Source organism: Rattus rattus, chromosome 3 (assembly GCF_011064425.1).
Source record: "Rattus rattus isolate New Zealand chromosome 3, Rrattus_CSIRO_v1, whole genome shotgun sequence".
NCBI lineage: Eukaryota > Metazoa > Chordata > Mammalia > Rodentia > Muridae > Rattus > Rattus rattus.
The window spans coordinates 112338751-112365642 of record NC_046156.1 but is presented as its reverse complement, the minus strand read 5'-3'; the positions used below and the strand labels follow the sequence as shown (position 1 = coordinate 112365642).

General features: G+C 43.6%; 1 protein-coding gene across 4 annotated transcripts in view; it reads left to right on the top strand.

Moving 5' to 3' along the window:
• Positions 1–24379, top strand: part of Jade1 (jade family PHD finger 1) — a 53948-nt gene extending 29569 nt beyond the window's left edge. For all 4 annotated transcript variants that reach the window (XM_032898457.1, XM_032898455.1, XM_032898456.1 and 1 more), the window contains exons 5-11: positions 616–803; positions 4259–4470; positions 7337–7504; positions 8473–8589; positions 11779–12300; positions 17058–17175; positions 20633–24379. In XM_032898457.1, coding sequence (XP_032754348.1) covers positions 616–803; positions 4259–4470; positions 7337–7504; positions 8473–8589; positions 11779–12300; positions 17058–17175; positions 20633–21510 — 2203 coding nt within the window. In that variant the 3' untranslated portion in view covers positions 21511–24379. The remainder of the gene's footprint in view (positions 1–615; positions 804–4258; positions 4471–7336; positions 7505–8472; positions 8590–11778; positions 12301–17057; positions 17176–20632) is intronic.
• The last annotated feature ends 2513 nt before the right edge of the window (positions 24380–26892 follow it).

The window sequence follows — 26892 nt, the reverse complement described above, 5'->3', positions numbered from 1 at the left end:
GAGGTGGAGTTCTCCAGTTGTTCACAGGTTGTAAGGTGTAGAGGAATTGTCTGGGGTCATATGTCCCTGGAGGAGCATGGGCTCTGGCTCTTAGAATACTTAGGAATGGCAACAACAGCCCAGTGTTCTCTCTCAATCTTTTTGGAAGGCGAGAATTCAGAGGTGTCCCTTGTGGTCCTCAGTGTGCTGTGCACATCCAGCTTGTGGCTGTCCCTGAGGATTCAGTGCTTAGCAAGTTCTTTTCTATTCTGACAACTTCCAGGGGCAATGAGCAAACCCCAATAATGGAAAGAGATTTGGAAACCAACTCTTGCAGTACAGGGTTTTGTTTTTTTTTTTAAAGTTTGGGAGCAGATCGTGTTGGAGACATGGTAGTGTGGTGATGTGCTAGGGAGGAGATGGCTTTGGAAGACCCAGCATCTGCTTCCATTCTGAGTACTTTAAAAGACTTCTAGCTGGGGGTATTGTTGCCATTTGGTTTTTAGATCCTTAGACTGTATGAACATAGGAATGATCTGGGCTTGAGGGGTGGAAGAGGAAGTTGCCCTTGGCCTCTGACAGTTTCTTGTATAGGGCAGAATGAGTAATCTGGCTACTTGTTTTCTTACTAACCAGGGTTGTGTCTGAAGAGAAATCACTCATGTTCATCAGGCCCAAGAAGTACATCGCGTCGTCAGGCTCCGAGCCCCCAGAGCTGGGCTATGTTGATATCCGGACACTGGCAGACAGTGTATGTCGATATGACCTCAATGATATGGATGCTGCATGGCTGGAACTAACCAATGAAGAATTTAAGGAGATGGGTAAGACTGTGTGCTAGTTCATTAACTCACATTGAAGAGAGCTGTTCAGTCCGTAGTGACTCATACAGAGTGCTGTGAGAACTTGAAGCTCACTCAGTCAGAGTCCCAGAGACCAGATTGTGTGGCTTTGGCACTTGTGATGAGACACAGAGTCCACTTGGGACTCCTAGAACAGTGGTGGGTTGAGGGGAGGAAGCCTGGCTCATTTTGGCTACAGTGACTTGGATTCCTGTCCCTGTCTGCTTCCACCCTTACTTAACCATACGGGAACTGCAGCCCAGGGACATCAGCAGGAGGACTGGGCCAGGGCCCTGCTCTGCTTTACTGCTGTGATGCCAAAAGTTCCACTTTTATTTTTTTAACCACCTGCAGCCTGCTGTGCTCAGAGCGAACCTTATAAGGTCAGCCCCAAACCCTCTTGCTTTTACCTCTTCAACTCTTTCCTGGTTTTCTGTGAGTGACGTGTGACCCTGGCTGAGAGCCCAGACTTGGATAGTTTCTCTGCTGTTGGCCCTCCATAGCACAGTTACCTGCATGTCATGTTTGGCACTTGTGATGAGACACAGAGTCCACTTGGGACTCCTAGAACAGTGGTGGGTTGATGTGGAGGCTGGGATGTTCTCCCTATGTTCCAGCCTTCCTTCCCCAGGGTTGTCATAAAAGTTTGTCTTGAGTGTCCCGGGACTCAGTGTAAAAGACATTTGTGTGGTGAGAGCAGGGTCAGGAAATGTGATGGCTTGGGCACATTGTGACAAGTCACGTGTGTTTGGCTTCAAAGTTTGGAAGGGCAAGAGCTGTTTAAAGTTTGTGTTCCCATGGAGGCTGCCTCAGCCTGACTCTGAGAGCAGCTTTTCCTGAGCTCACCAGCCTGTTGACTGGGCCTGACTGTGACCGAGTTGAGGACGTTGGTATTTTCTACTTGTTGCTGAGATGTGTTGACAAAGTAGATTTCCTGCTCTTGTTCCCTGCTTTAAGTATTCATTAGTATAGAACAGTAGCAAGCTAGGGGTGGCCTTAGAATCTGTCTAAAAGGCTTTGGGGAATCTCCTGTAACTGAATGGTGTATTGTGCCATTGAAGAAGATTCAGTTTTGTCTCCTGAGCTGGCCAAATGCTTTACACTGTCTATATAAAACCACTCAGAAGACTGTGAAACATTTGGCAAGTTGTAGGCATCCTGTTAAGGATCCTGTCCAAAGACCCAGCCAAATGACTGGCCATGCAGTGTTTTAAATACTAAGAACTCACTTGTTTGGGGTATTAGTTAAGATACACTAATGTTGCAGAATACAAGTTGAACACAAGTTTAAAGATGTTTGTCCTGGTTGCTGTTGACCTTTTTCTGGTAAAGGTTAGTTAGAAGGCAAAGCAAAGTGAGGTGTATCCACAACTAGTTAGGAGGCACTTGGGGGAAAAGCACCGGGTTAAATATTTCATCATTTAGGTAGTTGCTTCCCAGATGGGTATAGTGCTTACAACTGTGCATTCTCAATACTTTCTCCATTAAAGAAAAGGTTGGTCTCTGTGTGTATGTGCATGTGAGTATACAGCTGTGAGATCAGGACATCACAGAACAGCTGTGAGTGCAGGACAGCTGTGAGTGCAGGACAGCTGTGAGATCAGGACAGCTGTGAGATCAGGACAGCTGTGAGTGCAGGACAGCTGTGAGTGCAGGACAGCTGCGAGATCAGGACAGCTGTGAGATCAGGACAGCTGTGAGTGCAGGACAGCTGTGAGTGCAGGACAGCTGTGAGTGCAGGACAGCTGTGAGTGCAGGACAGCTGCGAGATCAGGACAGCTGTGAGATCAGGACAGCTGTGAGATCAGGACAGCTGTGAGTGCAGGACAGCTGTGAGATCAGGACAGCTGTGAGTGCAGGACAGCTGTGAGATCAGGACAGCTGTGAGTGCAGGACAGCTGTGAGTGCAGGACAGCTGTGAGTGCAGGACAGCTGCGAGATCAGGACAGCTGTGAGATCAGGACAGCTGTGAGTGCAGGACAGCTGTGAGATCAGGACAGCTGTGAGTGCAGGACAGCTGTGAGTGCAGGACAGCTGCGAGATCAGGACAGCTGTGAGATCAGGACAGCTGTGAGATCAGGACAGCTGTGAGATCAGGACAGCTGTGAGTGCAGGACAGCTGTGAGATCAGGACAGCTGTGAGTGCAGGACAGCTGTGAGTGCAGGACAGCTGTGAGATCAGGACAGCTGTGAGATCAGGACAGCTGTGAGTGCAGGTTGGTTCTTATGGAGCTCAGAAGAGGGTGCTGGATCCCCTGGAGTTGAAGTTGCAGAAGGTTGTGAGCTGCCCTACATTTGTGCTACGAACTGAACTCTGGTTCTCTGAAAGAGCAGCAAGTGTTCTTAACTGCTGAGCCACCTTTCCAGCTCATCTCCAAAACCTTAAAACTTAAAAATGTGATTTTATAATAATGTGAGTAAGTTACAAGCTCGATTTCTATTTCTTGCCTTTCCCCCTTCTGCACCCCCTTCTAGGTTGTACAGTGTTACTTACACTGGCCTGAAACTCATTATCACAGACTTCATGTATTACAGGCATGAGCACCATGCCCAATGCTGACCTTTTTTTTTAGGACTCCTTTCTGTACATTTGCTCTCATTTAAGGCAGTTTGGAGAACACCTCAGCATAATAACCACTTTGTTGATAATTTTTCTTATTTAAAAGGCTTTTTTTAACTATATATGTGTGTGTCTGTGGGTGTGTGCAGGTACAGGGGGAGGTCAGAAGAGGGTTTTAGACCTCTTGGATCTGGAGTCACAGACGGCAGTTATACGAATCCTGGTGTGGGCTGGGATTCCAACTCAGGTCCTTTGCTGTACCCGCTCTTGGTCTCTGAGCCATCCCCCAGCTCCCTCAAGTTATTTGCTGGTTCTTGTACAAAGAAGTGTGTTGTTGCATTTTATTTAACTCACAGTGAACTGGCTTCTTTGCCCCAGACATTTCCTTGTGTTCGACTTTCATGGATCTAATTAACTATGCATTTCAGTTGGGTGAATTCAAAAGTGGGGAGAGATAAGTCAGTTAAAAAACATGAGGATGTTTGCTGTGAAATCTGCTTTGGGGAACCATTTTAAGCAGCAAGAAAGAAAAAATTAAAAACAAAACAAAACCCGAACAGCATAATATGTGGTCCTGGCTTTCTAAGTCAGATTAGTGTAGGCAGCAGTGGGAAGGTGCATTCAGCAGTGTGTGTATTTAATGTCCTAAGATGCTGCTGAGATTGTTTTGTGTTTTACTTCTTTCTTCGTTGTGTCTTCCATAAGGCATGGAGGTGTTATCTGTGGACTGGCCTCAGAGTCATACGTGGACGTTTCTCTGGCACTCAGTTACCTTTATTTGTGTTTTATTTCGAAGTTTAAACACACCAGTGTTGTTTCCTCATATTACTTATTCCCGTGCACTTCCTCAAGTGACATTTGTGCTCTTCCCCTTCAGGGATGCCTGAACTGGATGAGTACACCATGGAAAGGGTCTTGGAGGAGTTTGAACAGCGATGCTATGACAATATGAATCATGCCATAGAGACAGAAGAGGGCTTGGGGATCGAATATGATGAAGACGTTGTCTGCGATGTCTGCCAGTCACCTGATGGCGAGGACGGCAACGAAATGGTATTCTGTGACAAGTGTAACATCTGTGTGCACCAGGTAAGTGGGCTGGGCCGCATAGTCCTGAGCGAAGCTTTGTGGTTCTGGGCTGAGCCTTGTCAGCCAGCCTGTACTGCCTGGAGTCCAGGATGCTGCCAAATGGAACCACAGTTGTTGTGGTTTAGGAGAGTCTTCTCCTGACCATAATCCCAAGGGATGGGTCTCTACCTTTACAGCCTGTGAAGGCACTAGGATTCAACTGGGAACACAGGAAAACAAACCCATGCAAAAGGTGGTTAAACTCTACCTTAGCTTCTAACTGGGGTGACTAAAACAATGGAAGCTGCCTCTGGAACTCAGAGTTTTGTTCTTCCTTGTCTCTTCCTAGCTAATGGTGGATTCTTGTCAGTCCTTGGAGTTCTTGGTTGTAGCTACCATTAGTCCCCACGCTGTCTTCCTTCTGTGTCTGCCTAAACAGGGTTATCTCCTTATACAGTGCTGGTCTTGTTAGATTAGGGGCCTGCAGAAGAACTTGGTGGGTGCTTATTACTGTCCTTCAGTGAATTTAGAAAGCTTAAGCATAGATAATGGGGCCTCTCATCGCTCATGTAACTTAAGAGATTGATTATTATGATTATTACTGTAATTATTATTATTAGAGTGTGTGTGTGTGTGTGTGTGAGGGAGAGAGAGAGAGAGAGAGAGAGAGAGAGAGAGAGAGAGAGAGAGAGAGAGAGAGAGAATACTTGAGCTGGGGATAGGTTGTGAGCCACCTGATGTAGGTGCCCTGAGCCAGACTGGGGTCCTGGAAGAGCGGCAGGTGCTTTTAACCACAGACAGAGCTGTCTGTCAAGTTGTGCATTTAATCCAGCAATAAAGTGCTGTGGATTTGTGTAGGGACATGAGTACTATGTACTTGTTTGATTTGGAACGCTGTCCTGAAGTGCTTTTCTGTGAGGTTATCAGTGACACTGAGTTTTAAGAAAACATGGACAAAGTGGAAAGTTGCTTAGGTGACCTGAGCTTTGTGTTTTGTTATTGTTCTTTGAAATATCCCTGGCTGGCCTGCAACTCTGTATAGACCAGCGTAGCCTCCAACTGAGATAATCCTCCTGCCTCTGCCTCTTGAGTGCTGAGATCACACATGCTCACTGCCACACTGGAGATCTGGATTACCCTTTTCTCTGTAATTTGCCTCTAGGGCTTTATACAAGTCTGAGACTTCACCAGCTGTGGCCCTGCCTCAGCTCATCTTCACAGGGACTCTTGAGACAGACCATAATGCCTTGCTGAGTGTCTTGCCTTGGATTCCCTGTGGTAGGGTGTGTGATGTGAGGCCAAGTGACTGCCATTGTTGCTGCTGCCTGTCATCTACCTAGTGACCCTGTAGTCTTTTTACATTTGCTCTGTTACAAGATTTTGCTTGAAATCCAAGTTGTGCTTTGTGCTTTAGAAATGTGTAAGCTGCCATCAGGGCTGCGTGCCAACGCCTTAGCATGTAGGTGGCAGAGTTGGCCCTGATGACATGGGCTTCTGCTTCTTCTGCTCTTGACACTGTATGTTCATTTTACTTTTGGTGAGATTCCTCCTGGTTTGTCTGTGAGGCATACTTTAGTAGTGTAGATGTGTCTTTCCAGTGAATGAAATTCTTGCTTCAAAGGCAACTCTAGACTGCCTTGGTGTTTGAAACCTTCCTGGTACTGTTTAGATCTGGTAAGAACGTTGCCTGTAGACTGTTGACAGTGGCTTTTCGTGGCCTTGTGGCCCTCTCAGGGCGATGGTGTTACTGCTTCTTTGCTGTGTTCTGCTCTCATTCTTGTGCTTTGCTTCTTGTGTTCCAGGCGGTCAGGGTTCATAGTGGCTGTGCTTTTTCTGTCTGGAGAAATAGAGCCAGGTTCCTGTGACTTCCTGACTTCCAGTTCATTTAAGGATAAAGTTGTGAACTGTCTGGGTTTGAAGGGCTCTTTGAGTGCACTCCTGGTGCCACTGTGGGTTTGTTTATTTACTCCCCTGATTGAAACATTTGCTTTTTCTTTCTTTAAACCAGCATAATGACTTCAGTTGTAAAAGCCTTAATTTCTGCAGTTTGTGCTGTCTTGTATAATTTTGCCAACTTGTGCAAAACAGGCTTTGTTTTAAACATCAGTGAAAGAAACCAAACTCTCATTTTGAAGTGTCTTGTTTTCCTGTGGCTGTCTGTCTGTCCACGTAGACGCTGTTGGGCTCCAGTAGGTGGAATGTGTCCAGCCTGAGCAGCAAAGCTCCTCAGTTGGTCGCCCAGCCGTTGTCACCTCGGCAGTCAGAGAATATCTTGGTCCTCTGTTTTGTGTCATGCTGGTCATGGAGGCAGCGGGAGCTTTAGTGTACCCTCTTGAAGCTTCACAGCCAGGTTGGAGCTTCATGTGGATTGATCTCGTGTCCCACAGCAGCACTTGTTGCTTTAGAATTCTCTCCTCATGTTCTTGGACCACCTGTGCTGAGCAAACATGCAGTGTCTTTGGAGCGCAGGCACGGGTGCTTAGAGGTGGACTGACGTATTTCCTCAGGGCTTAGCATCTCAGCTAGGTGGATATGGGCGTGTCTACTTTGTGGTTCTGTAAAATCCTTCTAGATTGTTTTTCAGTTCATAAATATGGGTTGAGCGATGCCCCACAGTAAGCACTGACTGCTCTTCAAGAGACAGAGGCTTGATTCCTGGAGCCCATGTTGGAAGCTTACATTACAGACGGCTGTAACTCCCGTTCCAGGGCATCCAGCACCCTCTTTTGACCTCTGTGGCTGCACAAACATAGCACAAGCATATATAGAGGCGCAAGACACCCATACACATAAGTAAATGAACAAGTAATGAAGTAAATAGACAAAGATCAAAGAAGAAACATGTCTTTCTTTTTCCGTCCTTGGTTGATATGTTGTTGTCTTACAGGCTTGCTATGGAATCCTCAAGGTGCCAGAGGGCAGTTGGCTATGCCGTACATGTGCCCTGGGAGTTCAGCCAAAATGTTTGCTGTGTCCCAAGAAAGGCGGAGCTATGAAGCCTACCCGCAGTGGAACCAAGTGGGTCCATGTCAGCTGTGCCCTGTGGATCCCTGAGGTGAGCCTGGTTTCTAATAGCAATTTAGTTGAGACCATCCTGGTTTTCAGTTGGAGATGGGCATGTGGGTTGGAACCACGCAGGCAGCATCAGAACTGCTGGGCCGTACACACCTCTGTCTTCTGACCCCGGGCAGCGTGGGTCTGTGGAAGGGCTTCCTGGAGGCAGCAGTGGCCTGGGCTACAGTTGGTGGTGTCCACAAATCATCCCACCTTTTCATTTCTGGAAACCCTCTTAGTTGACAGCATTCACAGGGCCAGGTCTGGCACCTTCATGACTCTGTCCTGAGGGTAGCCATGCTACTATGTCCCTGCCAGTTTGTGTTTGGCAAACTACATGTGCAGTACCACAGTACCCTGAGGTCACACTTCTGTGAGTTTTATTTAAATTCTTCGTCAGCTTCAACCTTGTTAATTTCAGGTCTGGTCTAATTTATTTCCAGTCCCAGACCTTAACTAATTTAATTTGCATGGCTTGTGATGAGACTATCATTTGTCATTCAAATACCTATGTTTTTGGTCTGTGATTTGCTGCATTTTTTTTCTCCAGAGGAAAATTGCCGGGGTATGATTTACATGGAAATTTCACTGGATTTTTGGTTTACTATTAACCAGTTTGCAGTTGAGCATTCCATATTTATCTTGCTAGATTCTTACTTTTAATGTAATGTAGTTACATGTTCTGATGTAATATATTTTGCAATGGGCTCTTTTTAGTCCTGACACATTCTTGTTAATCTAGAGTCTTGATATACTGTGCTACAATAAGGTAGATGTCTATGCTGTCAGATACGTGAAGGAAGTGAAAACTTGGAGACAGGTTTTTACAGACTGGCAAGCTGGTATCAATGGGGGTGATCTTTGGGTTCTCCTGCTGCTTGTTCAGAGCTGGACCCTGGGCTATCCTCAGGTCTGTGTTATGATTCTGATTAACTATGCCATTCCCATCTGCCTATTTTGGATCTTTAGGTAAGCATTGGCAGCCCTGAGAAGATGGAGCCCATCACAAAAGTGTCCCACATTCCGAGCAGTCGATGGGCGCTTGTGTGCAGCCTCTGCAATGAGAAATTTGGGGCCTCCATACAGGTAACAGTGGCTCAGTAAGAGTGACTTTATTTTCCTCTGCTGTGGTAGGGAGCAGGCCGGGTGGGGCAGGAGCATACACAGCATCGGATGGTTAGGAAGAGGGAAGGTTATCTGGAAACCCACCCAGGGTCAGAGGCAGTTCCAATTTGTCTGACCCAAGCCTAGTAGAGTCCCCTTCTTTCCATAAGCAGACATTCCTGGTAAGAACCCAAGTCTTACATACTCTTGGCTGTGGCACTTGAGTTGTCTAGCCTTCCATCGCAGTTGCATTATTACTCCACACAGACCAGAAGTCCTCTGGGGATGCCAGAAGCTGAGGTGTTGGCAGGTGGATGCTTTTACATAGGGAGGGAGAGTCTGGAACTCTCTGACTAGAGAACACACACACACACACACACACACACACACACACACACACACACACACACACACACACACACACTCTGCTGCCCTACTGAACCAACCAGCATGTAAAGAGCTGATTGCATTTGCATGATCAGGTGCAGATAAGTGTGGAAAGTCAGGAGATAGGCAGAATTAATGGGAAAATGGTGTCTGTGTGTTGTCTGTGTCTTCATGTTGTCTGAAACTCCGAGTAATTGATTTCTGGGACTCATGTTGATATCTAGTCTGTTATGATTCAAGGTCTAGAATGCTGTGTTGAAGGTCAATTCCGACTCTGGCATGGACTTGAATAGGCCTCAAATTCTTTCTGTTGTTGTTTTGAAGTCTGGTGGGCAGAAACACTATTTGGGCAGCTTCTATCAGTGTAGAGAATACAACAGGCACAGGCATGACTTGACAAAATTTCTTCATTTGTCAGAATACGCTATGTTTTGGTTGAGCAATGATTCCTTGAGTAAGGTACAAGTGACTGGTATTATATTCTTTTCTCTTTTCGTTTTCTTTTGTTTCCTTCCCCCCACCTTTTTTTGGGGGGTGGTGGTTTGGTTTTTCAAGACAAGGTTTCTCTGTAACTCTGGCTGTCTTGGAACTCATTTTGTAGACCAAGCTGGCCTTGAACTCAGAAATCTGCCCTCCTCTTCAATTAAAGGCGGGCTCTTTTCATTTTCTTTTTCTTTTCTTTTTTTTTTTCTCCTTTTTCTTTTTTTTCGGAGCTGGGGACCGAACCCAGGGCCTTGTGCTTCCTAGGCAAGCGCTCTACCACTGAGCTAAATCCCCAACCCCTCTTTTCATTTTCTTAACAAGCCCAAGGTTCTACTTTTCACTATTACTGTTTCTACTGCTGTTCAGGCATCTAAAAACATTAATGAAAAAGTAGCAGGGCAGGCATTAGGCAGCTAAGGAGATTTGGCCTTGGGGATATTAAAGTTGTGATGTTTGTTTGTTTGTTAGTAGAATCTGTTGAATACTAAAATGAACTTGGGCAAAGGAATAGAGGAGAGGTCAAAAGGATTTGAGTGTCTGGCATGTGTGCAATACACACGCACAGGCACATGGCATACCGGGGAAAATGGCAGCTCCTGTGCCTGTGTTAGCTGCCCTGAGCACATGAACCCTGCTCCTTAGCTGATGTTTGGTGGGAGGCAGATGAGAGCCTTGCTTATCTTTCAAGGAGAGACAGTATAAGGACATTTCTGTTGCCATTGACCTCTTTTCCCAGAGCATTAATTTGAAAAGGGGGCCAAGAAAGGCAGATGACTTTTCATATCTTCACAAAATAGATTGATTTTTATTAAAAGAATTCCTCTCCGAAATGTGTGCAGCTGGGAAGACTGGTTTATGTTTCTGTAACATCTGTTTGCTGAGTCAACCCGAATAGGAAAACCCAGAGGAAGGCCATTTGGCATCTTTTCAAAGTCCTGTGTAAATACTGCGCTGCAGCTCATTTCTCTTTAAGGTTAGAATGCCTGGGTTAAGTGTAGTTTAAGGCAGACACAGATTGCGCCTCAGTCATCTGCTTCCACTTTACTTCTCGCTCGGCTTCCTGCTGCTGGTGGGGAGAGGCAGTGTGTCTCCATGATAGTGGCCAGGTGTGTCTGCGTGTGTTCTGCCACCAGAGCTGATTTCACGTTTCTTGTAGTTGAGGTTATTTATAAAGATACAGATTACTCATGGTGCATATGCTTTAGGTGATTGGAATTTGGGATGGTGAAGGGGTTTGAGTTTTATAGTAAAGGATTAAATTGTGACTGGCACTTAGTCGAGTCTTAAATACTGAAGTGAAGAGGGGGAAACCCAACTCTACTTTCTCTGATTATGTGATGGCAGGGTCTGTTGAATGAGTTTAATTAAGCTTTTCACAAGCTCCTTGGTTGTCTGTGCAGCCCTGGCATGCCCCAGGGATCCCTTGGCCTCACACAATACAGTTGCTTTTAAGGGACTGGCTTCAGCCTCCAAGAGGTACCTCTTTCTAGGGATTTGCTCAGTGAGATCAGACGGGAGAAGTTAATCACTTTGCTCCTGCTGGCCAGAGGCTTGTGTCTGGATCAAAGGCACTAAATTGTAGCCCTGTGCTGGCGGGGAGTGAGCAGTGTTCAGTGCATCTTGATGAGGCCTGGCCTCTGTGCTGACTTCCCTGGGGCCCACAGGAAGGGAACCTCTGATGCAGTGGTGATTCCAGATCAGCAGGGAGACCTTTCTCCATCCTTCCTGAACTGGGTTCTTGTCTCTCATTCTACCTTCCTCTGGTGCGATTCCTGGATGCTACTTTCAGGAAGTCTGCTTGGATTTACCTACCTGAGTTGGGACCTTTTCCAGGTAGAGGGGTGGGGGTGGGGGTTACACTGAGGATTCACAAACTGATCACAAAAGTGTGTACTGAGGAGATTGCTATTCACATTTTTTAATAAAACTTACTTTTCAATCTTTGAGAACTAAATTAAGGCCTCGGAGTATACTGAGTACACAGAGCACATGCTCTTGGGGATTGTGCCACCTTCCCCTACAGGAGCCAGTTGTACAGCCTTCCACCTCCTCTGCTCTGAGATTTCAGTGCTGTGGCTCTTTCAACCGAGCTATAGTTTGGGCTCTGAAAGCTTTACCCTGCATGTTCCCTCAAATTCCTGGCCCTACTTCCTTTCAAACCTGTTGATCTTTGTCAAGCTTTTCTGTCTCCATGAGTGTTCCTTTGTCATCATATGTGGTGGCTAGCAGTGGGGGCTCTTGTTGCCACTCCATGTGTAACTTTGCAGTGTGTTCTATAACTTCTCCATGTGTTCTTTGCAGTGCTCTGTGAAGAACTGCCGGACAGCCTTCCATGTGACTTGTGCTTTTGACCGTGGCCTGGAGATGAAGACCATATTGGCAGAGAATGATGAAGTCAAATTCAAGTCCTACTGCCCAAAGCACAGCTCACACAGGAAACCTGAGGAGAGCCTGGGTGAAGGAGCAGCCCAGGAGAATGGGGCCACTGAGTGTTCTCCCCAGAGCCCTCTGGAGCCCTTTGCTAGTCTGGAGCAGAATCGAGAGGAGGCCCACCGTGTGAGTGTTCGCAAGCAGAAGCTACAGCAGCTGGAGGATGAGTTCTACACCTTTGTCAACCTGCTGGATGTGGCCAGGGCCCTGAGACTGCCTGAGGAAGTGGTGGATTTTCTGTACCAGTACTGGAAGCTGAAGAGGAAGATCAACTTCAACAAGCCCCTCATCACTCCAAAGAAAGACGAAGAGGACAATCTGGCCAAGCGGGAGCAGGATGTCTTGTTTAGGAGGCTGCAGCTGTTCACGCACCTGCGGCAGGACCTGGAGAGGGTAATGATTGACACCGACACCTTATAATGACTTAGAGAAGAAGATGTAAAGAGGCGGGCCCTTGCCTAGAGATGATAGCCAGTCACTACTCTCAGATCCTTGTACACGCTACAGCATGAGGTCGTGTTGGTTAAACATTTTTGGGCTGGTAAACTCATTGCAGTGTGCAAGGCTGCCAGTGTGGGAGCTGCTTTGTGATTATTTCTCCCATAATCTTTACTGTTCTGCAAGATCAGATGGGGTGTACCTTCATCCCGTTCCCTTGTCCTTGTAGAACTGGAGGGACTTGAGCACCAGGAACATGACCATGGCTTGACTCAGCATTGTTTTTAGAACTGGGATGTGTCTGAATTATGTGGGCAGCAGTAGGGAAATTCTTGTTCAACCCGGGGAGACATTTCCTAGGAGTTGATGAGGGGCTTATTAGAGAGCTAAGCACTGCCTCCTGCTGACTCATCTTTGCTTCTAGGCTAATTCACAGGAGCGTTCCCAGCTCTGTTGTGGAGCAGAACAGGCTCTGGGTGCTGATGTGTGTGCATGGACTTAATACACACCTATTACAGAAGACAGTCTTGGCAGTGAGGTGCTAAGTCATCACAGAGGTTGTGTACATATAGTGTGCGATTTTGTGTGTGTGTACATCCCTCTCCGGCTTATGTCTTTGTGTGTGGGTGATTCCTGGTGCACAGGGCATTGGGTTTGTCTGTGGAGCCCTTAGCAATCTCAGTACACTACATACATATACACACGAGTTTATCACACTCCTGGGTTGCTGATTAAGTGGCTGTTGGCAGCCTGGAGCCTCAGCTGCTGACACTTCCCTCAGCTGTTTGTTGCTTTGTGCCTCCCCCACCCTCCATTACCTCTGGAGTCCCTGTCTGGACCTTTTTTCCTGCTGCAGGAATAATTAGGAGTGGACTGTCCTCCCCAGGGTCTCCAGCTCCCGTAGGTGGTTTTTGACCAAGGCTTGCTAATTGGGGCTGTGTCTTCAGTACCTTTCACACCTACTCCGCTGACTGCTACCTACCTATTAAATTCATTAGTGTGGCAGAGATGGTATGCAAGTTGTCTGGCCTGAAGCAGCCTGTGCCGAAAGGTACCCAAGTGGCCTGAAACAGCTAATGCATATCTCCCTCAAGCCCCTCACTTATTAGAGAGGAGTGATTCATCACCTGCTTGGCAACTGAATCTGACTCATAGATGATTTGAAATGAGAGTGTAGGCAGGGGAGTGCAAAAGTACTTGGCCAAAAGGATCAGTTCTCACAGCGGCTTGCACCACCTTTTTAGAGATGGGGTAGTCATGAAAGTATTTGTTAAGTGCTCATTAGAGGCCCTTTTAGTGCATCATCTAATGCTGGCTTCTTGTGATCCTTTTCTAGACTTTGATAGGGTAAGGTGGTGGGTGTTAGGCTAAGGGGAGGTGGGAGCAGGTCGGTGAGGCTCTTACAGGCCCCCTGGTGGTCAGTTCAAAGAACCACATGCACTTGTGGTGTGCTATTGAGAAAGGGATTCAGAGTAAATGAGTATTATGGTGAGAAACTACCATCCTAACCCAACAACTGCTGTAATTGGGGTGCATGGAGTCAGACAGTTCTTGGGAGGGAAGGCAAGAAGTCTCATGTTTTGACTGTGTTTGTTTCACAATCACCACAGAATAAAAGTGTAGAAAATGCTTGTGGTGTATTAACTCTTTTTCTGTATTTAAGTTACTGAGATTAACATATACTTATAATTAAATTCTAAACTTTTTCGGAGTCGTCATTTTCCTTTAAAGTAGAATAATGCCTACGATGCATAAGGGAATAAATCAGGATTTGTGTGCAAGAGTGCCTGTGTATGTGTGTGTGGGTGGCATTACTTAACATTTATTATTAAAAAGTCTAAGTTTTAATGCATTCAGTGTCAGTTTAAAGTGGGTTTATTTATAATGACGAGTTATGTTTTCCTCCTTTGCCATGAGGGCTGTCTGGAAGCTGAAGTCTATGCAGGCCCTGGAGAGTTGTATAGTGCTTTGCAATTATAAACGAGTGCATCAGACCAAGGGCAGGACTGACAAAAGGAAAGATCCAAAGTTACAATTCACTTGTTTTCTCAAAAAGTTAGTGATCTGCCTATTTTCATGAACTATCGGTACATGATAGGCACTTGAGCCAGTCGATACAGGTGACTGGACTGGAGGCATGTGCTCGTCCCTGAACAAGTGAGTAGCACTCATCATGAATGCAGGTGACTCAGTGATTATGTTAATTGCTCTTTCTGGCAAATTAACAAACACCTTGGGGGCCTTGCACACCTGGGTACCAGTTCTGGACCAGAAAGCTACATGACGGGAATAGATAGCAGGAGGCTCTAAAAAGAGATGGTTGGTGATGATGAGTGGCACTTCACTGTCACCTCACTCTGGAACTTCTGACTACCTCACTGGATTACTAGCTTGGATAAAGACATCATTCTTCACTACCTGTAGTTTGTATGGAAAGGCTCCAAGTCCTGGGGGTCAGTCCTGTGCACTTGTGCCTCAGTGGAACAGAACTTTTTGAAAACTCAACGAGACCTCAGTTGTCCCTGATCAAAAATGCATGGGAGGCTCTAATATGGCAGGCATTGCATAGGGCTCAGAAAACCCACTGCAACTATTCCTGCCTGTTTTGCTGCTTGTTCTCAGGGTGCAACAGTAACACTCTGGAAACTTAAAAAGTACAAACTGGAGTGGGAGGGATCATCTTTGGTTCTCTTTGCGAACTTGCCTTATGGGGAACGTTGACCTGGATTTGGTAGGTTTCGGTGCCTGCTGCTGGCAGCTGAGGGAAGGTGAATTGGTTGAGTAGTCAAGCTCTCTGGGCAGAGACCATGTCTAGATTTCTGCCAAGAATTCCTTCTTTTGTTGTTTTGTTTACTTTGGGGTACTTAGCTCTGCCGTGGTCAGCCAGAGATGGACCAGTTAGGCCTTATGGATCACAACTGGAAGTTACGGCCTTTTTACTTTGTGGGTTGATTTAGATGTTATTCATCTGAGGTCACTGGAAAGAAAAAGGCAGTTTGTTTTTTTTCCTTTCACCAAGGCTATGAAAGCCTTTCCTGGCATGGAAGCTACCAAGGTTGAGATTCCCTGCCTTCCCTTTATTTTCATGGATCAAGCTTGAGTTGAATATGAGTGTAGACTATACTGCCCATTTCATGTTTTCCCAGAATCACATTCTTCATGGAAAGCTGGCCTCTTTGTGCTGTCAAAGGTTTGAGTTTGTGATGAGGGTTTAGGTTTGATTTCTTTGTTTCTGAGTTTCCACCCATAATCTCATCTGGGTGGAATACTACTATCAGAGAGAAAATTCTGTTAGTCACTTCCAGTCCCAAGCTGGTTAGGATTTCTCTAAAGAGCACTTAACTTCCTTGCCTGGGTTTGGCTACCTGCTAGGCAGGCCCAATGACATTATATTTAACTCAGACTCAAAGGAGTGATTTTCTTTTTAATCTTTTATTAACCAAAACAGATTCTAATAGTATTAATCATAAGTGATTAGTGTAGAAATAGAGACAGGAAGAACCTGATGGTGAATATTAGGGTCAGCAAAGCCCAGTAGTGTTTCCCTTCTCCCATATCCTCATGTAGGTCCCAGCCTTGAGCACAGCTGGGATTGTGAGGATGGAGAAAGATCTGAAGACTGAGAGGGAATATCTGCATCAGCCAGTGTGCAAAAATGCATGGTTTGTGCCAAAGATGCAGCTGGTGACCTTTGAACTTGCACTTATAGTAGCATATAAGAAAGACTGCTCAAAAGGACGTATTTTTAACATGCCATTGATGGTAGCCAGTGGGGAGCATGTAGTTACTTTCCACTTCTGCCACTGCCACTGAGGGTGGTTGAGGTTTTATGGGCGTCTTCCTGAAGAAAGGTTTAATTGTTCAGCAGTGGGCTGCACCTATGTTCTGTCTTTAGGCTCATGCAATTTAGAACCAAGGATCAGTGGGGTTTAGTGCCTTAGTTCTTTAATTTTGTATTTAGTGATGACTGGGAATATTGACTCTGGAAGCCTAGATTACTTACGACAAACTAATAGACGTATATATGATTTGAAGAGGTCTTAGAACAGATTGAGTGGGGAATCTCAGCACTTGGTCTTTCAGTTACAGATGAACTAGAATGAGAATGAGGTTAGTAGCACTTTGAAACTGAAGATCCATAGATGTAAAGATTTGCTGGGGATGCTGGGACAGTTCCCAGGCATTTGGACACCTCACTGGAATCTGCAATGGCTGGCTATTTGCAAAGTTGTGCCAGTGGACCAAGCAGCTCATTTGATCTTCCAGAGGACTTTGTGCAGGGGTTCCTCTTATGCCATTGACTTGGAAGATGCCTGATACAAATGTGCAGGGAGGTTGATTCATAACTGCTCAAACGATTGACAATAAGTTTTCTGGGAAGATAATGTTGGATGGTAAGCAGAGCTCTGTGGCACAAGGCAGCAAGTCCTGATTAGATAGTGGGGTTCTCTACACTGCAGACTGGAGGGGAGTAGTGGGATTCTGCCTATCTCTGCCACTCCTCTGGTGTCACTTCATGGCTGCTACAGACACAAGGGAATAAATAAGCAGAATCTTTCTAGTGGTAGGGTAAAATGCTTAAAGCATGTTTTCATTTCAAATGTCTGTCAAGGCCCGAGTAGGGCTGGTATGTCTCAGGTAAAGGAGAAATGGAAGCACTGAAGTATTGTTACCGTATTGCTCACTTAGAATCTTTATTCTCTACATTCTAGGTTCGGAACCTCACTTACATGGTGACCCGCAGGGAAAAGATTAAACGGTCTGTGTGCAAAGTCCAGGAACAGATTTTCAGTCTTTATGCTAAGCTCTTGGAGCAAGGAAAAGTTTCAGGTATGCATAAAGCCCTAGGAGGGCACAAGGTAGGGCAGGGGTTTGTCACCTTGACACTGTTGTTGAGGGAAAACAGTTGTTCTTTCAATCTGTCCTGTAGGAAAGTTTTCAGAGCACAGCTGTTAAACATTAAAGGCATTATATTAGAGGGAAGGTACGGAATTTGGTGTTAAATAGGCTTTGAGACCTGTAGCATCTCCCTCATGACCAAATAGACACAGTCATAGACCTTAATTTCTCTCTACAATTTCATGTAAAGTGGGGATGTTATCTTAGGCTACCTCTTGTAATTATCAGTATGAAAACAAACTGTAGCACATTGAGGAGCTCTTGATAAACATGGTGATAGCTACAAAGGGGTTAGTTCACGCTCTAGCTTTTGGATCAACCTAACATTGTAAAGACATGTTAAGACTACTTACCAGATAAAATCATTTCCTAACATTCATAGTGTCCTTTGAAGATAAGGATGAGATGGAATTCTGAGTGTGCTGGGCATTGATTGATTGATTGATTGGTTGTCTTCCATTTACATTGTTCTAGCTAGCCAAAAAGAAAGTTAAATATGGGAATATGCTTCCTGTACTCTGGCGATGTGTCAGTTATTAAGGTTGGGCAAGTGTTTCACTCTGGAATTCATATGATCTTGTTAGTCTGGTGTAGAATCATGACCTTTAAAATGTGTGTTTAGCACCAGTGTTCTGTGATGATAAGCTCCAGAAAGTAGATAGTGTAAGATTTCATGGAGGAAGTTGGTCCTGGGATAAGTCAGGGAGCAGGTGGGTCTTAGGCTGCCCTTTAGTTGAGAAGGATGAGTGACTCCACCTTGGATTGCCCTTTGAAGTTCCAGCAGCAGCACTCTTGGTACTTGCTTGTATGGAGAGTCATAGTTCATTCACTCTTCCCATTCAGATTTTGTGGATTTTTATTTCCTTTAGATAATTATGGCATGCAAGCAACATGGTAGAGATAACCCAGTTAGTGGTGCACACAAAAAAGACTGAGGGGAGTTTTCAGTAATACTCATCTCCTCAAGGTTCTCATACTTTCAGTAAAGATGTATGTGTTCTTGGTGAGATTTAAGTATTTTTCAGAGGAGCCAAGTGTCTTTCATTATCTGGAACGATGGAAAGTAAGTTTTCTAAGGAGTGTCATTGGTTAAAGACAGTGTAGTTTAGATTCTTTAAGGTCACTCTTTCTCTTTTCATTCTTCTGTTGGATGCTGGTAGTATCTGGGATGGTTGATGTAGTTAGTATACTGACAGAGTTCTGTCAGTTGACGCTTTTAGTACTTCATAAGGAGTCAGTGATTGATCCATAAAGGATAATTTGTGTGTGGCTGGAATGGAGTCATTTTTTTATGGGTATCCCAGGCAGCTGCTTGCATTATGGCCGAGAATTGTACTTGACTGAGTGAGTGAGATTCTCCTCACAAGGTTAGGATGTATTTTGGGTTATAGAACTATAATGTAGATTCATCCAGAAGTCCTATTGCTGGTGAACATGGTGGCTTATGCCTGTAATCAAAGCATTCCGGGGGCTGAGGTAAGAGTGTCAATTTCAGTCAGCTGGACTAGGTTATGAGTTCTAGTTCACCCTAGGTTATAGAATGAGACCATTTTTAAAGAAAACAAAAACAAATTCAGAAAAGAGAAACAAATGTTCCTCTTCATTTTGAGTCAGCAATTACAATCAGTTAAAAAGATTTTATTCTTGTGGGATGCTACAGCAAATGCAGCTGAAGCTCCCAAGAGTGGCTTTTCCTTCTCGTTTCTTTTTTTCTTAAGATTTTTTATATATATAATATATATAATACACACACACACACACACACACACACACACACACACACGTATACTGCAGGTCTCTTCAGACACACCAGAAGGGGGCATTAGATCTCATTACAGATGGTTGTGAGCCATCATGTGGTTGCTGGGATTTGAACTCAGGACCACTGGAAGAGCAGTCATTGCTCTTAAAACACTGAGCTGGATTTCCTTCTGCTTTTAAAGACAGTTTCAAGGGAGATGCCCATGACTTTCCATGTGTTCTTTAGAGTTCATGGTTCAAACTGTTGTGATTCTGGGAACCAGTAGGGTCATTCTGTGGTTTGAGAGCATCTTCAGTGGAAATGGTACTTCCAGGAGGCTTGTTGTTAGATACTTTGGAGCTACTCAGGCTCCAAGTCAGGTAGTAGAAATTACAGTTCGGACAACATTGGGTTCTCTTCATCTTTGTTTGCTTTGGGTATTTCAATAAAAACAAACAAAAGATGCACTTCACATGGCATAAAGGTGATTGTTTTCTGAGAAAGCCATTTTCAGATGAACAGCTTGTAAAAAGGACCTCAGCTGTGTTGCTGTTAGGGTCTTGTGGGTTGTAAGATCTTAGGGTTCCTGTAGGACACAGTGGAACAGAACCTTGTGGTTCACATCTTGAGGAGACAAAACATGAGAACTGCTTTTTTGTAGTTGGTCTCGAGACTCTTAGAGAACCATGGTCCTTATGAATTCACCAGTGGTTTTCAGACCAGGGTTATAAAGTTTACTAATGAGTATGAAACACATTGGTGGGTCATAACTAATATACAAAACAGATGTGGAATAGTCTAGGGAGTGTAAGGTGGAGAGTGGTTAAGAGTGTTTGTCTGCTTTAGTATTCCAGAGGATTTGGGTTTGATTCCCAACACCCACATAGCAGCTTACAACTGTCTAGATAAATTCTAGATTCAGAGGATCTGATGCCCTCTTCTGGCTCCCACAGGTACAGTACCCATGTAGTACACACAAACATGCAGGCAAAACACCCCTACACATTAAATAAAACATGACTAAGAAAACAGGAAGTGTAAGTTTCTAATTAGATGAGAATTGATATTCATGAATTCAGAAAATATAAGCTTTTACCAGGTTAAGCTATGAAGCATAAGTTTTGATTTGCATAAAAGACTGATTTAACAACTTGGATGACACATTGAACCCCACAAATTTTACCTACAGTGAATGAACGTTTTTTTCATATTATGTCCAGAATTATTGTGAATACTTACCTTTATTCAGTTTTCACATTTACATGTATTTGTCCTCAATGGTCCTTTGGAGAAAGAAACTTAGAAGTTCTACTTAGTTCAGAGAGGAAAGTGACGGATGACGACTTGTAGATAGTACAACTGCTGTTAAGTAGAGGTAGTGGCTGTCACTGGACAGATTTCGAGCGGATTCCCAATTTTCATAAAAAACTGTATTTTAGTGGTTTTGGATAAGAAATTTAATATACTGACTACAAAAATTGAAAGCAGATTCTTGAAGCAGGTCATGTCTTTAAAAACCCATTTTTTTTAAAAACCAAGTGCTGATGACTCTTGCTTGGGTGGGAGTTTGATAATGATGTTTCCGGTCTAGAACTTTATTAGTTTGGATTTGCTTATGTAATTTTCCCTGTGGTTTTCTGTTCCTAGGTGTGCCTTCTTCCTGCTCCTCACTGGAGAACATGCTTTTGTTCAACAGTCCTTCTGTGGGCCCCAATGTTCCCAAGATAGAGGACTTGAAGTGGCATTCTGCATTCTTCAGGAAACAAATGGGTACTAACTTGGTTCATTCACTGAAAAAGTCCCATAAGCGAGATGCATTGCAGAACAGTTCTGGGACTGAGGGAAAGACCCCGATAAAGCAGCCAGGTCTGTCTGGTAGGAGGGAGGGGTCGGGGGTCCCAGAAAGCCTTCTGAGCTTTGAAAAGACTTTTGCAGAAGCACGTCTCATATCATCAGCACAACAGAAAAATGGTGTGGTGACCCCAGACCATGGGAAAAGAAGAGACAATCGTTTTCATTGTGATCTTGTTAAAGGAGACTTAAAGGACAAATCTTTTAAACAGAGTCACAAGCCTCTCAGGTCCACAGACACATCCCAGAGGCATCTGGACAACACAAGAGCTGCCACCTCCCCTGGAGTAGGGCAGTCAGCACCTGGCACCAGGAAGGAGATTGTGCCCAAGTGCAATGGCTCCCTAGTCAAAGTGCCTACAACACCTGCCAGCCCAGTGAAAAGCTGGGGAGGATTCCGGATTCCAAAGAAGGGGGAACGGCAGCAGCAAGGAGAAGCCCATGATGGGGCCTGCCACCAGCACTCAGACTGCTCCCATCTGGGTATAAGCCGAGCTCCAGCCAAGGAGAGATCGAAGAGCAGGTTAAGAACTGACAGTGAGAACGATGGTTACGCCCCTGATGGGGAAATGAGTGACTCAGAAAGCGAGGCATCAGAGAAGAAATGTATCCATGCCAGCAGCACCATCAGCAGGAGGACAGACATCATCAGGAGAAGCATCTTGGCCTCTTGATGAAACAGCCGGTATGGAAGCATATGGCTTGTTGCCATGTGCTGAGGAGAGCTCTGATATGGGGGCAAGCAAAAACCCATTGTTTCTGAGCTCCACAAACAGATTTTCTTGCAATTCAGATTGAATTTTTTTTCCAGAGTCATTTATAAATCATTGTGAGAAGTTTGTGTTATTTGCAACTTGTTGAGGAAACAGAAGAGTAGATTGTAACCATAAGACACTAAGATTAGAACCTGAACTAAACACTAAGAAAACAAATGAAATAACTTTACAGAGGGGGCCAGGCTTGAATAATAGTATTATTGCCCTCTACATTTTCCCCAAAGCACAAACTCTTGAATACTCTAGCAGAATCATAGAATTCTGTGTAGTGAATAAGTCCTATTTATAGAAGCCCTCATGTACCATTTATAGCCCACAGAGCTTATTTTCTAGGAATGGTAAATGCTGACAGCATTTGGCTCCCAGGCTGTGTGGTTGTGAGTAGCTGAGGCTCAGAAACTTGAGCAACACTGGGATCTTGCACATGTGGCATCCAGGGGAAGAGTTTACACAACAGGCACTGCTGGAAGGCTGGAGGAGCAGAGCTGCTGCAGTGAGATTTAGGGCTTGTGTAGCGAGGTCCTGAAGCCCTGAGTGGGCTGTGGACATAGGACGGATAGAGAAAAAGTTGTCAAGAAAGTTTTGTGAGAAAGGGCAGCTGAGGCCCAGGTGTTATTAGTCCGCTTGACCTTCCTCTTTCCTAACTGCTGGCCTTTGGACCCAAATGGGATTCCCCTGGCTACTGCCAGTACTTAGCCATCTGGCTTCCAATAATACAGTGGTTATTTGAGTTCAAGTGATGAACTTCAGACTTTGGTGACTCTCACTCTGCAGAGTCAACCACTAGTACATATTTGGGAAATCCAGGCTTCCACCATGAGTGGATTCCTTAAGCAAAAGGAAAAAAAAGCAAAACAGGTTATATTTTAAAACATAGAAAGGCAATAAGTTGCATCAAGGTTATACAGGAAAGAAGTCAAAATGTATCCTTGAATAGGTTTCTGGAGTTGGAATAGGTTTCTAAACTCTGATTTGTAACTTGGACTTTCGAATTGCATATGGCAATAATTAGTAAGTTATCAGCAATAATAAATTTAGCATTAAATTTGAGTATAATGTTCTGTTTTTGCACTCCTCATATAGTGCATATGTATTCAGACAAGTGGATAGTGTTAAAGTCCTGTTATTTTCTTTGGAATTCAATGTAGTTGTGAATCAAATTTAAGAGAAGGCAAGTTTCAGTAGCAATGAGATTTAGAATTGAAGGGCATTTGGAGTAAGCCCGGTTTCCCTGAAATTACCCTTAGTTTATTAATATCAATGTTCAGATTCCTGATTCATTTATACATCTGTTTCCATGTGGCAGGGACATTCTGATAATTAATGAGCAATGTTTTGAATTTGTAGAAGCTTTCAAGTCTTCCAGATGATCGTCAACAACAGAAAAGGCTTATTGAATTCCATCTTGCTATGCAAGTTTTATCAGATGATCAAATGACAGATCTGATGCATCTCATTGTATGTATGACATTTTCAAACCAAGTCTTAACTTCTCAAGTACATTGTAGTAGCTAATTCAGGGGAGGGGAAAGGATGACCCAGGTTTTAGATTGACTATTTTTTGAGCTATGGAGCTCCTTTGAGACTGCTGTCCAGATCAGCTTGTTGCTACCAGTATTAGAAGATTTTTAGGAGTCCAAGTTGTACTTTTGCTTGTAGCCTAATTTAAAAATGAGATGTTTTGCATATGAGCAAAACCCTTGTGCTGGATACAGGAAAAGGCTGGACTCTTATCTAGTTATCTTTTGATAACAGCAACAGCTCTGGTGAGATAGGATTTATAGAGGGATAACCTGTGAAGCCATAGAAAGAAAACCTAAATTGATTTAGTGAGTGTACGGCCTCTCACCATTTTAGGAGGCACCAGATTCATTTGCACTATTAGGAATGCTAGTTTTGTGCAAAAATAATGCCTTACCTGTTTTCCCCCACATTTAGGTTGAAAAGCTTTCAAATGTTCCAAGTTATGCTGAACCAAAAACAAAACAAAACAAAATAAAAAAAAAAAACCAACAAAATAGTAAAAAAAAAAAAAAAAAAAAACAATAAAAAATTTCCCCCACAAAAACTAAATAAAAAAAAATAAAGCCCACATGTTTAATTACTGCTTTGAAATGCAAATGGTCTAGAGCACGGTTTCTGACAGTGTAATGATAGCTTTGTAAGTTAGTTTCATGTCATGCTGGGAACTCTGTATGAGGCGCCACAAGCAGCCACAGCCCACCTACCCACTTGCATTCTATTAGTATTGAGCTTTTTTGTTTGTTTGTTTGTTCTTTTGAATCTTCCTTGTGCATCCTGACCAAGAAATATCTTTGATTATGATCAATGTATTATGTCAAAATGTAGGCTAGTTGAACTTTTGTAAAGTTGCCTGGAATGTCATTTGTTAGGTTATAAACAAAAATTTAAATGAAGGGTTTTATGTGTTGTGTACAAATCTTAATTATTTTAAAATGGACAGACTTGTCATTACATTTGTAACCTTGTACAGAGGATTTTTCACTATGTGCCTAGCTTGGTGTCCATTCAACTAAAATTGAAAAAAAAAAAAGGTGCATGAAGAGTTAAAATCAGAAGTTAAACAAAGTCTATGTAGAGATGACTATTTTATATTACATGGCCCAATCCTGTATTTATTTCTATCCCCTTTTTGAAAGTATTTATAAAACTAGTTGAAGACAGCTGTATTTTTTTGTTGAACTATTTAGTAGAATTTGTGCCTTTTTGTCTGTATGTGAATAAATGCTGTACATTTTGCAATACATTTTTAAGTGTCTGTTGAAGTCTGCTTTTGGTTAAGGTGTAAGTTCAGGGTCCTTAAGTGGTGGCTTTGTTGTCTCATAGTTAATTATATTGAGAATGAGAACTGTATAGGATGTACCTACACTGGAGAAGACTCACTGGGCGTGATACTAACAGTTTCCTTGGATGCCGCCTATTTCCTACCACCTCCTCCTCTTTCCATGCCACTTGGGCTCTTTCCTGAATATAATTAGGATCAGAACACACTTACTTGTTGAAGTAACATAGATGTTAGGGTTTAAAGGCTGAGCCTTTACTATTCACATCACCTTAGCCAAATCACTAAGCCTCATGAGCCAGTTTTCCCAATTTTTGAAGAGATTTATGCCACCTTGCCTAGCACATGCCTGTAATCTTGTAATTTGGGAGGTTAAGATAGAAAAATCACTAGGGGCTTTCTCAAAAATCTTCAAATTGACACTCCTAAAAGACATAATTGAGTGTTCCTCCAAGGGAGATCACTTGTCCAGCATGTGCAAGACCCTGGTTTCCATCTCTACTGCTGCAAAAACAAACATCTTGGTGTCTGACTAGAGTTGCAATATTTTAAAACATTCTACACATTGAACTGTAGTAAGCCATATATACGATTTTACTAATAGGAAGGCCCAGGAATCTGCTATGAATTGAAGCTGAAGCTGTTATTCCTGAAGGTTATTTTTATGACGTGCTTAACATTATTTTTTTTTTTTCAGAGTGGTTTTATTAAATGCCTTTGAGCACAGAACACTGGAACAGTAGGTCAAATAAGAGGAACTGACCTACATCCCACAAAAGGATTTCCAAGATTACAGCACTGGGACTTGGCAGAACTGGGTCTCATTCTAATTTTTAGTTTTTGAGTATTTGCAGTGGGGAACAGTATTAGACAATTGGCAGTCAAATGCACCCTCATGTTGGGAGCAGAAAACCTGATACAGTGTACCCATCCATGGAGATTATGATTAGAGGCAGTGGTGGCATAGCATTACAATTCAAATTTATAATTTGTGAGACTTTTCTAACATGAATTATCCAATAGTTGCCTCAACCCTTGTTTATTTCTCCTTGTCCTCCTTAGTGACTATTTACTTCTGTTGCTTGCTCTCATAAGGCTCCAGAGAGAAATAACTGTGATTCTTCTTTAAGGTCTTCAAGTTGAATAATCACAAAAGCTCCCTAGGGAAATTAAGTTCCCAGGAGCCAAAGGAAGGGCCTGGTGTTGGCAATTCTATCATCTGTGATGGGAAATGTGGCACCAGGGATTTGAGTTCATGTTTCCACCCAAATCAAGGAGAAAATGGTTCTGCCTTTGAAACATTAGCCATCTGCAACAAACTGCCACTAATTGCAACACTGAAATCTTTCCTTTAGTTTCTCTTTAAGGCTTAGAACTGCATTAGATATTGCAGTCTCTTCTATGCCAGAGTTTTGAGAGGCCTCTCTGAAAAAGATGAAGTCAATCTAATCTGCTCTCCTGTCTACTCCTTGGTTTCTGCTGCTCTCTAGGCAGCCCAGTTCTTTCTGAGTGGACTGAATTCTCAAAGGAAATGATTCTCAGGTTATATGAATGCGTGAGGTTTGGATATTCAGTTTTTCTCTTTAGGCAGTGACACCAGGGCATCCTTTGTGAGTGCTTTCTTCAATGGCTCGTTGTCAGGGTTTCTACTGTAACACCCCAACAATTCCATTTCATGTGGTTCCATCATCACTATATGGTTCTTTATTTCTTGCTAGATTGTTGCAACAGCCGAGTCTTGTTTCCTTGACTCAAGCTGTGCTGAAATGAACTCCTGCTTCCTCTAATTAGCTGTAACCTTGCCAATGCTATCTCCACAGTGACAACTTCCAAATGGCAGATTCTGTCATTCTGTACAGCCTTCAGAGGAGCCTCCAGACTTGGTAATTAGACTGGGCTCACCAAGGGGGCAAGCACTGGTCTGTATTAAGTATACCAATTTGTCTTTAGGCAGGCACTGTTCTCTTTTTGCCAGTGAGGAAACTGAGGCTCACCATCTGTGGGGTGATCTGGAAACCATTCCCAGCTAGTCTGAGAGTCTGAGTCTCCAGCCTCTGTTGATCTCAACATGAAAATAGTTCACAAAAAGCAGTTCAAATGCTCTTGAGGACATACAGGTCTATATACATTGTGAACTTCATTAAATCACACATAGTAAAGTCAATTGTTTTGGCTTAGCACATTATGTTAAGAGACTATGAGCATAAAATGAGAGAAGTCCAGCCTGTTAGGGATTATGTTCTGCCTTTTGCTAGGAAGAATGGAATTACTTTGGCTATATGCTTTCATGCAACATATATACCTACAGTAAAACAAATTTTCATAGGATTATGAAAATAATACTGTTAAGAATGCAAAGAATAATTCTGGATAGTTCAACAATGTTTGGAAGATGAAATTATTTAAAATTAGTTTCTTGACAACAATGCCTGCTATTAAGACTAATATTTTGACACTAAATACAAGTAATGCAAAAT